The 10,838-nt window shown below is 51.7% G+C and overlaps 1 protein-coding gene across 1 annotated transcript; it reads right to left on the minus strand.

The window, feature by feature from the left end:
• Positions 1–2,195: 2,195 nt before the first annotated feature.
• On the minus strand, positions 2,196–8,347 carry P2RY1 (purinergic receptor P2Y1). The gene is made up of 2 exons (XM_082288245.1): positions 8,213–8,347; positions 2,196–7,744 (listed from the first exon to the last, which is right to left on the minus strand). Exon 2 carries the CDS (start codon positions 7,674–7,676, stop codon positions 6,585–6,587), a length of 1,092 nt encoding a protein of 363 aa, XP_082144371.1. The 5' UTR covers positions 7,677–7,744; positions 8,213–8,347; the 3' UTR covers positions 2,196–6,584.
• Positions 8,348–10,838: the final 2,491 nt, after the last annotated feature.

Here is a 10,838-nt window from a genome sequence, read left to right on the forward strand (position 1 = left end):
AACACCACTCCCCAGGCAGCACTGTGTGGGGCTGTGTGCCCCGGGCCATAAAAATACACCCAACACTTCGTTGTCCTCTTGGTGCCTCACACAGAGGCACTGCTGCTGCTGGTGACACCCACTGCCAGCTGCCACGGAGCACAGCAGGCGCCGGGTGTTTGTGTTGCTGCCGCAGACACGGCTCAGCCCCAGCGGCCCCGAGCCTCTCCTGCCCCACCCCAGCACCTTCAGCCCGTGGGGATGCCCCAGTTGCCCACGTCACTGCCCGTGACCGCTTGGGGGGAACCCCACAGGATGTGTCCCTTTGCCAGCGGCCTCCGAGCGCTGCCCTGCTGCCAGCCCTGCCCCAGCTCAGCTTGGTCTGGATCAGCATTCCCAGCATCTCCCTCCCACTCCCAGCGGAGCCAGGGCCTGGTGCTGCCAGCAGAAACCCAAGCTGCACCCCCATTTATTTAATTATTTACCTGTTCCACCCATTGCCTCTTGCCACAGGCTGGTCTTTGCTTTCCAAACGCTGCATATTAAACTTTAGAAACAAATATCCCCCGGGTCCATGCACTGCCTCACCTCTGCCAGGGTCACAAACTACTTTTGCCCGCTTGGGCCAGGGTTAAAGGGAGCCATTGTAGTTGGACTTGTTGATCTCGGAGACCTTTTCCAACATAAATTACTCTGTGATTTTGTGGAACCAGAGGTAAATGCACAGTCAGCTCAGATATTAAATCTGGTGTTCACACATTGCGTGTGTCTGCTCATGTCAAACACAACCAGCCAGAGCAGGGCCCCGGACCTGCCTGACTTGGAGCATTTAAAGGTTTATGTGCTGAGGGAAGACGAGGCCTTTGGGCCTCAGCAGGTTTTGGAATGGAAAGGAAATTCTGGAAAGGCGTGGAACAGCTTGATTTGTTGAAGACAGAATTCATTTACTGATAAGAAAATACAATTTTAATGGAATAATTTTAATGGGTAGCTGAACCTTTTGGATGAAGGGAAAAGATAAATTTAGAGGAAGAAAATTAAGAGAAAGGTAAATAAATCTTAAAATAAATGAGGTGAAATCAGTGAAGTACCAATATGTACCCGCAGCCATCCCACATGATGGGGAGGGAACAGAACAAAACTGCACATGGTGTGAAGTTGAGGCAGCTGCAGGCAGTGAGACGAGACAATGGCATGGAAATACAGCCCAACATAAAACCCGAAATACCTACATGGCAGGGAAGGCACAGCTAACAGAGGGGCTCCATGTTTTAATCGGATTTCACATGTTAAGCTGTTTGGGAAGGAACAGTCACTCAACATCCTGCAAGGAAAACAAGACACAGCAGCCATTGTCAGAGGGGAAAAGGCAGCTTCTGTAGGACAGATTTAGCTTTGATCTGTACAGGGAGAGGGACTGGGAGCAGGTTCATCTCTGGCTGAATAGTGGGAGTGGGAGAGGGCTTGGAGTGGGTGGGAATGGGGCAGCAAGTCAGCCTGCTGCCTCTGGAACTCCACAGGTGTGACCCTTGTTTGTGCCCCTTGTTTGTGCCCCCTGTGGACATGCTGACCCCAAACATCACGGCATCATGGAATGGCTTGGGTTGGAAGAGACCTTAAAGCTCACCCAGTGTCACCCCTGCCATGGGCAGGGGCACCTTCCACTGCCCCAAGCTGCTCCAAGCCCCGTCCAACCTGGCCTTGGGCACTGCCAGGGATCCAGGGGCAGCCACAGCTGCTCTGGGCACCCTGTGCCAGGGCCTCCCCACCCTCCCAGGGAACAATTTTCTTCTAATACTTAATCTCTATCTACCCTCAGCCTAAAGCCATTCCCCCTTGTTCTGTCACCACATGTCTCTCTACATGCCTCCTTTGTCTTTGAAGGCTAAGCCTCACTCATTTATTCACTTATTTTGATTCTCATTCGGTCTGCCTGGTTCCTCTCAAGGTTTTAAATTTTATATATTTTGCAAGCCTTTTATTATCTATTTTTAAAGACATATCACTGCCGGAAGAATCTCCTGGAAACATGAATTAACAACACAAAAGGCAGAAGGAGTGTTTCATAATGTTACTGGGGCGGCTCCAACACGAGTTGCTCGGTGCGGTGGTGCAGCGCCAGCAACGCTGGGGCCACACTTCTGCTGCCACTAAAAATAGTTCCAACTTCAAACCCAAATATATTTTTGTTCATTAAAATTATAGACAAATAAGAAGATCTTTTACTCTTTAATTAAAGCAGCTACATAACCTGAGTGTAAATAAAAGGTAGCACTGTCCCTGCAGATGTCACAGTCAGATTTCACTAGTGTTTACAAAAAAATTGAACTTAACAATACTAAAATCACAACACACCAGAAAAAGAAGCATTTTCACAGATGCCCTTGGAACACACAGTAATTCACAGCCACATGCCAAGTCGTAAGTCCTTTGTCTTCGAAGCATTTGAAATTGCTGCGCCCATGCAGTCGGGAGTGCCTGGATCCCCATGTCCTTCCTCACCCAAAAGGAGGAGGACACCAAGCTCAGAGGAGCTTCCCGTGACCCCTCCTGGGGCTCCTGTGGCCCAGCGCTGGGGTTTGGCTGTGGGGCCTCCCTGCAGAGCCAAACCCTCGGCGTGTCCCTGGTGGTGCAGAGGCAGCAGATGCTCCGCAGCAATCGCACGAGGGTTGGCAGCCACCAAAACAGCCCTGCAGCTTCCCCAGCCCCTTCCACACAGGGCAGGGGTGGGCACCAGGCTCACCAGCACAGCCAGTGCACCCTCCTGCCGAAAGCAGGGCCAGGTGCTGCTTATTTCCCACCCTGCTCATGAGTTCATTAATTTGGTGTTATATCAAGTGGATTAAAACAAAAAAGTCCACGGTGCTGTGTTATGCAAAGGTACAAAGTGACAGCAGTTCACGTGTGGGTTTCATACTGACTTCATGTTGTGTTAAAGATATGTAAGAGTTACTGGGCATAAATGGGAGAAAACATTAACCCATGAGCTGCAGGAAGTAAATACAGCTCATAAATGAGAATTGGTGTTGGCATGGATCTGGCAAATGTTAAGCTCTAAATAACTGTTTACTTGAAACTTTGTGGTGTCTTAAGTGAACAATTTGTAGTTAGAAGATTCCCAAACATACCCAGAGGGAAAATAGGTTACAAGCATGACCACAAAATCAGAACAGGTTCAATCTCTCTTGCTAGTTAAAGATTGCATAGCATGAAGGAAGGTGGAACTTTTAGGTGGTCACAGTAGTGAGATAATGAGCTGAGTCTTGTCCCTGGTAATCGCAACCCGTCGTTGTCACTGATTATTAATTACCAGCCCAAAGGCCAGAGCTGCAGTTGTGTTCTCTTTGCATATGGATGGATTAGAAACTCCAGTGAGTGGCTCAGGGAAAGGCCTCTTCAACTACACCCACCTCTGAGGTTTATGGATAATCACAGGGATCACCTCGGGCCCCTAGTGCTGGTGGACTGATTGCCTTCCACAAATACAACATAGAAGGGGTCACTTTAATGACAGACTCTCGGGGTTCCCCAGGAGCTCATGGCTCCAGCCCTTGCTCTGCCTGGAGATCTGCTTGGGTGCCCAGTCCCCCCAGCTGACCAGCATTCTCTCAGGTGGGACATCCAACACATGGTTCTGGCATGTTCCAGGTAAAAAGGAGGTGTGAGAGCAGACAGGAATTTGGTGGGATTTTGCAATGGCTCCAACTACCCCATGCCAAATACAGCAAGGCTTGAAAAGGAGCTCTACAGGAGATTGTGAGGCTCAGCCCCACAGCCCAGTGGGATTCAGCAGTGGCTGTGGCAGCTCGGTGTGTGCAGCTGGGACTCACACAGGGCGTGGAGGGAGGTGTTACCTCTGCAGGGCACAGGAGCTGCGAGGTGGAAAATCAGCTGCGTGTCAACGCGTTTAATGACCCTGCTCGGCGTGCGCCGGGAGGCTCCTGAGCACGTCCGCCTGGGAAGCTGCAAGTGCTGCTTCCTGTCATGGCTGCTCGGCAGTGACGGGGACCTTCCTGCAACGAAGTGTCCGAACAGACCTCGGCGATGACCTGGTGGATCATCCGGCCACCTGCACCGTTCCCTCTGGCCAGGCCAGCGGCCGGGAGCGAGCCCCGGTGGGAGCGCAGCCACCCGCAGGTGTGCGAGGCCCAGGGCCACCCGCAGCTCCCCAGCGTGGCTCTCCCTGGCCTGGCTGGACATGGGTCTCTCCCGCCGCCCTTCCTGGCCCTGGCCCCGGGTTCCGTGCGCTCCAGCAGGAGCTGGCCAGCTCTGCCACGCTGAAGAGCCATAGAGCAGAAGGACTGCAAGGAGCTGCACAAAGCCCGACCTGGCCGTGTGGGCCTGCATTCTGCTGGGGCTGCTTGGGGCCTTTTGTCAGACGTGAATTAGTGGAACATTTTGTTTCCTAACTGAAAGCAAGAAATTGACCACGAAGCATTTGGAAACGAACAGGATTTTCAACACAGAGAAGCAGATTCAAAGAATATCCTATTTTTATGCTCCCTCTCCGTGTAATTCATCTGCCATTCCAAACAAGATGTGCCTCAGCTGAATGAAGCCTCAAATAATCACATAATAGGAGAAGTCATTTATTGTGAATCAGGCTCTTTCTGTGGTATATAAATAGTCTGTGCTGTTCCACAGGCTTTGTCAGTCAGAATTAATTAGCAATTGACCCTTGCTTGAGATTTCTTCACTACCTTTACATTTTTCATAGGGCTAAATGAGCTCTCCACATTGCTTTAAGAGGCTTCCTAAGCTGGAGCTTCATTTACCTCTAGGCTATAAATCAGTAGTTTAATTTATCACTAGGTTACATATCAGCAGTGAATAGTCAGGGTGGAATTGAGTTTATTATAAAGGTGCTCTGTTAGAAGACACAGTATTACAGTGATTGAAACATGCTCTTCAATTTTCCATTAATGCCCAATTCTGAATATGACCACAGAGAACCACACTTTACAAACTTTACATTTAGCATTCTAATAAATAAGTTCAATAAATAGGGACTCTGCAGAGGAAGCCGTACATGTGAACAGAAGCTGCTTAACAATGTTGTCAAAAAATAACTAGAGCTACTCTCATTTGTAACCAATCACTGGAAATTGGTAAGTAAAATATAAATATTTTACTCTTACGATGCAGACCAGAGGAACAAAGATCTGTTAAAAATCACCCTTAGGATTACATTGAACTTAATTTTGTACACTAAATTCATAATTCAGAGCATGCTTTTATACCGCTTTTAGCACAAAATATTTTCAAATACATTTATTAAAAATCTGAGAAACGAGTGAGACTGCCCATGTAGAATTTCATCTGTGCCTGATCACTAGCTCTTGTGTTACACAATGTTGCAGTTTGGCTAATTTTGGATGAACTATTCCACATTTGGAGAAGATCTATAGTAAAGGGCCGGATTTAGTCTGTAGTATGTTGCAACATCTTGTTAATACAGCAATGTATTTGTCAAAGTACAAAAAAATTAATTCCCCCCAATTACTATTATATATATATAATATATATATAATCCATTTATATTATCCATTTTAATAGTTACTTTTCTCGGGACACGACTCTTGTGTCGTCTGTAAGGACTGCAGGAACAGAACCATTCTGGTACCAAAGGCAGGTACCCAGAGCACGCGTTCCCTGCAAGGCTCAGCTGTTCCCAGCACACCCATCTCTCCCGTTCCGCCCAAGGCTCCCGGTGCCAGCGGCTGTGCCAGCGCGGTGCCAGCAGCCTCCGGGCCGGGCGGCTCGGCTGGCGCTCCCCGGCCAGCCAGGCCACGCCACTGCCCTGGGCACAGGGACGGGACCGGACCCTCGGCCGCCCAGAGCCGTGACCCCGCACGGCCTCGCTCCCCACGCCTGGCAGCGCCCGCGTGCCCGGCAGCGCCCGGGGACACCTCCGCTCCCGAGGGGCCCGGGCACCGGGGAGCCCTTGGCCGCGAAGGGGGGCCAGGTTTGTCGTGAACAACCATTGCAATCCGAAAGCACAACCATGCACACACCAGTAAAGCCTACCTTGAGTAAAACACCGGCACTGAAAGAGGACTGAACCATAAATGCCACCAAACTATCAAGTAATTATCAGCACTAGAAGTAGATGAAAAAATAATAAAACTGAAAATGATAACTGCATCATGACTTCGATTTAAATCCTTGCGTACAACAGCGAGTGAGCAGAAAGCTTGGTCTGTGACTGAGCCTCAGAAGACAAGATACTGCTCTTATTTTTATTTCCTATTTTTAAAAACAGGCTGACTGAGAACATTTTCAAACGTGGGAGACTAAGTCATTAAGCCAGATGCACTTGGATTGCTCTCCTCCTTTAGGGAATTTACTTCATTTTACTTAGATATCTGACACAAGTCAGAAATAAATGAAACTACTGAAGGAAAGCTGAATTTTGACACATTATTTTCCATTAAAATTCTTCCACTGACTTTGTTAAGCATTTTCTAAGACCAGAAAAACGAGGCTTTACCTAAAAAAGAATTTGAGACTGGTAGATTTTCCTCACACACTTGTAAGCCCTACAGTCTCCTAGTGCCTCAAAGCAGAAGATTTTTTCAAACTGTTCCCAAATCTTCTGCATTTGTTCACAAACTGGTATCTCCGTTCTGTTTATACTCTGATAAAATATTGAGAGTCATTTCCTCACTTTTGGACTGCACATTGTGTTCGCTCCTTCTGGATGATTTCCTGGTCGCCCTGGAAAGCCGCCTTCGGAAGGTGTCACCTGCCAGGAAGTAAAGGATGGGGTCGACACAGCTGTTGAGGCTGGCCAGGCCCCTCGTCACTTGGTAAGTGGCATAAACCTTGTCGTTGAAGGCACACATATCTGGGGTTTGAAAATCCACCCTGGCCCTTAGATTTAAGGTCTTCATCACGTGGAAGGGAAGGTAAGACACTGCAAAGACCGTCAACACAATAATGACCAGGTAAATCGATTTTCTCCTGAGAGGAGAATTGTCCAAATCTTTGTAAATCAAAGCTTTCACGATGAGCCCATAGCAACCAAGAATCACTATGAAGGGGATGCAGAACATCAGCACTGTGGTGCACATGCTGTAAATGAAGTAACTTCTCAGGTAATCATCAGCTGTTGTGTCATAGCACGTTATGGTTTTATTTTTCCTTATCCCTGTTCCCGAGTAGAAGAGTATTGGAGAAATCACAGCCACCACAAGGACCCAGACCAGGCTGCTGATGTACACCGCGTTCTTCTTCTTCAGCCTCCCCAGCGACTTCAAGGGGTGCACCACTCCTGTGTACCTGTGCACGCTTATGCAGGTTAGAAACAGAATACTGCCGTACAGGTTCACGTGGAAGATGAACCTCTGCAGCTTGCACATGATATCTCCGAAGATCCAGTCTGTTTTGTTGAAGTAGTAAAAGATGAGGGCGGGCAAAGTCAAGACATACAAGAAATCGGCTAGTGCCAAGTTGAACATGTAAACCGAGATGCCGCTCCAAGGCTTCATGTGGAAGACAAACATCCAGATAGCCACACTGTTGCCCAAAAACCCAGTGATGAAGACCAAAATGTAGACGGTGGGCAGGTAATAGAACTGGAAGCCGGTTTTGGTCAGGGAGCACTTGGTGGTGACGTTTCCCGCAGACCAGCTGCCGCTGGATAACAGGTTGGGTTCAGTTCCGTTCAGAGCAGCAGAGAGAAGGACTTCGGTCATGATCCTTCCCCCAGAGTCACATAGGTCTGAGGCGAAGCAACGAAGTCTCTACAGGCACAGTAACGCATCTAAAGAAATAAGAGAGCAAAGGAAACCGAGCTGGAAGGTGAGCCCTGCCCTGCTTTTCCTCGGAGGTTTCCAAGCGGCGGTGCCGGGCCCCGCTTCGCTCCCCGCCCTGCTCCCGGGGAGCCGCGCACGCCTCCGCCACCGCGGGCTGACCCGGCCGGAGCGGGAACAGGGACAGCGACAGGGACAGGAACAGGGACAGCGACAGCGACGGGGACGGGCGGGCGGCGGCGAGGCCGAACGGGCGGCGGGAGCGGGGCCGAACGGGGGCAGGGGGCGGCCAATCCACCCGCGCCCCTCGGCGATCGCCGTCGCTCCGGCCGCCCCCGCGGCTGCCGCCCCGTCCCGCCGCCCTCCCGCCCGGCTCCCTCTGCCCGCGAAGTCACCTCCGCCCCCGGCCCCGCTCCCCGCGCCGTCCCCGGCCGCCGCCGCCCCCCAGCCCGGCCGCAGGAGCGCCGGGGCCGCCCCACCTGCCGCCTCCTCCTCCTCCTCCTCCTCTCAGCCCGCGCTCGCCGCTCCGCGCCGCCGGCAGCGCCCGCCCGCGGGGGGCGGCGTCCCGGCCGCGGCTGCCCCGGCGCCCATGGCCGGGCAGCGCCGGGGGCGGCGGCTCCGGGCGCCCTGGCAGCGGCAGCGCCGCGGAGCGCGGCCCCTCGGCGGGCACAGCGCGCCGGCCCCGCCGGACTGAGCCGGGCGGGACGAGGCGCGGCTCGGCCCCGGCGCGCCCGCCCCCCGCGCCGCCTCCGCACGGGCGGTGCTGCCGCTGCCGCCGGCACGCGGGGCCGAGCTGCGCGACGGGGGACGGGACCGGCGCTGCCCTGCTCCAGGCACCCGCGACACGGAGCTCCGGGGGCCCCGGCGCGGGGGAGGAGGCGGCGGTGGAGCCCACGCGGTGCGGCGGGCGTGGAGCCCGGGCACGGCCACCGGTGTCTGACGGTGTCACCTCATAGCCCGGGCAGGCGGGACAGTGAGCGCTGGCCGGAGACAGGATCCCTTTAGCCCTCACAGAGATGGGGCGGGGTCACTTCAGCTCCCGCAGCGATGGGACAGGCTTCTCTCAGCCCTCAGAGTGATGGGGCAGGGTCACTTCAGCTCCTGCAGCGATGGGACAGGCTTCCCTCAGCCCTCAGAGTGATGGGGCAGGGTCACTTCAGCTCCCGCAGCGATGGGACAGGCTTCCCTCAGCCCTCAGAGTGATGGGGCGGGGTGGTGCTGCACCAGGGCTAAGACCTCTCTGTCCCACGTCTTTGCCAGTGGGCGGGTGCCAAGGGTGCTGCTCCCGAGCTGCTGCCAGGGGTGGAACAGCCCTTCCCTGATTCTGCTTTCACTCAACCCTTTGAAATCTGCTCTGCAACCCAGTTTAAGTGACACGAACATGTTAATTGCTGTAAATGGAACAGCTGAGCAGAAATATGCTCTACTGACCTCTAATTAAGCGCTATACATTTGGCACTTGAGTCAGAATATGGTTATTATTTATTGTCTTGGCAAAACACAATCTGCTGGTTTCAGCCATTTCTTCCTCGTTCCCATTTTCACTAAGTGTGGTGGGTGAGACATGAGCCAGTCAGAGCTGCTCTCAGCTCAAAGCTGTGTTCTAGACAGAGTGTTATTAGTCCTTCATGAATATGTATTCATTTCTCAAACTTTTGAGTCTGTTTAAATTATAAAACTTCTTTGCTAGGAAAGCTTAATTGGGAAATCAGCTGCATATTGTACCCCCGTGGGAATATGGAAGTGGCTGCAGATGGAGTCGCCAGCCTGGCTTCACTTTTGGGACAACTCAAGCTACAACGTCAAAGCAACCGCTTCAGTTTTGTAAATATAATACCTTTCCTTCTTGTATGTTAGGGCTTTTTTCCCTTCTGTGTTCATCCACTTACAACTGCTTATTCACTACTTTAAGATTCTTTTAAATTTTAATACAAAATGAATGTGAGGAGAAAGGACAGTGAAAAAGGAGACAAGAGTAACACCTGTAAAATCCATGTTGTACAGCAAACCCGGTTCGCAGAGATGTTCTGTGGTGCCCTCTAGGATTTGAGAGCAGTGAGAAAACAAATTCCGAGTCTTCATATTCCCAGGAAAGCAAACACCCAACCCATGAGCCAGACACATGGCAAATGCAGTACAATGATATCAAGCCTACCATGCTAGCTTAGGGAAAAGCCATCTCGCTCCTCTGAGAATCAGCTGCATGACCCAAAGCAGAATTTATTTTAATGAATGACCTGGATTATTGTGTAAAAAATTAATAAAATATGCAAAGCGATGCTATTAGTAGAGGAGAAACCTTTTAGTTTCTCTCTCCCTTTGTAAGTACCATTTCACTAGTGACTTCTCAGTGCCACTGCCCACTGCAGCTTCTCGTGGTAGCTTCCTTGAGTTTCCTGTCTTGAGCAAATTTTGAGTCATGCCGAAGCCGGGCCGATAAGCATCAGTAAATATGCAATGTGAACTCCAGCCTGTTTCCCTCGGTTACCTAAGCAGCGCTGTAAATCCAAACTGGAAAGACAAAAGGTTGGAGCAGCAATTCCGGGAGCACATAGCTGCCGGGGAAGGAGGCATTCCTGGGATTTGTGCTGGTGCCGGAGCCAGGCTGAGGTGCAGGCAAGGCCAGGCACGGGGAGCGGGCCGTGGGGAGCTGCCGCGCTGGCAGCGCTGCGGAGCCAGGCGGGAGCAGGAGCGGGAGGAGGATGTTCTGCCGGGTGGGATGTTCTGCGTGTGCTGGGTTTGCCCAGGCACCTGCGGTTCACACCGACCTCAGGGGTAACGCTGACACGACAGAGACACCCCTGGGGAATCCGTGGCTGCATGGAGAGGTGACAGCTGGACTGGCAGGACATTCCTGAGGTACCAGTGTTCATGCTGAAGGATGAGTACAAAAGTGCAAATACCTGAAGGCGGGAGTGCTCTGTACCAGATCCATCCTTCCCATCCCTCAGCTGCAGGACTCTTGATCTGTAACTAAAGACTCCAAGGTCAGATTTATAATCTGATCTGAGAGACTACAATTTATTTAGTCTTCCATGTCAGGGCAGGATTTTCCAAGATACCTGACTCATCTCTGTAACCTTTTTCTGAGTGTCATCTCATTTA

The sequence above is a fragment of the Coloeus monedula genome (assembly GCF_965178545.1).
Source record: "Coloeus monedula genome assembly, chromosome: 10".
Lineage (NCBI taxonomy): Eukaryota > Metazoa > Chordata > Aves > Passeriformes > Corvidae > Coloeus > Coloeus monedula.

Excerpts from the sequence above, each read along its gene's own strand:
- P2RY1 (XM_082288245.1), bottom strand. The coding sequence starts at position 7,676 with ATGACCGAAGTCCTTCTCTCTGCTGCTCTGAACGGAACTGAACCCAAC.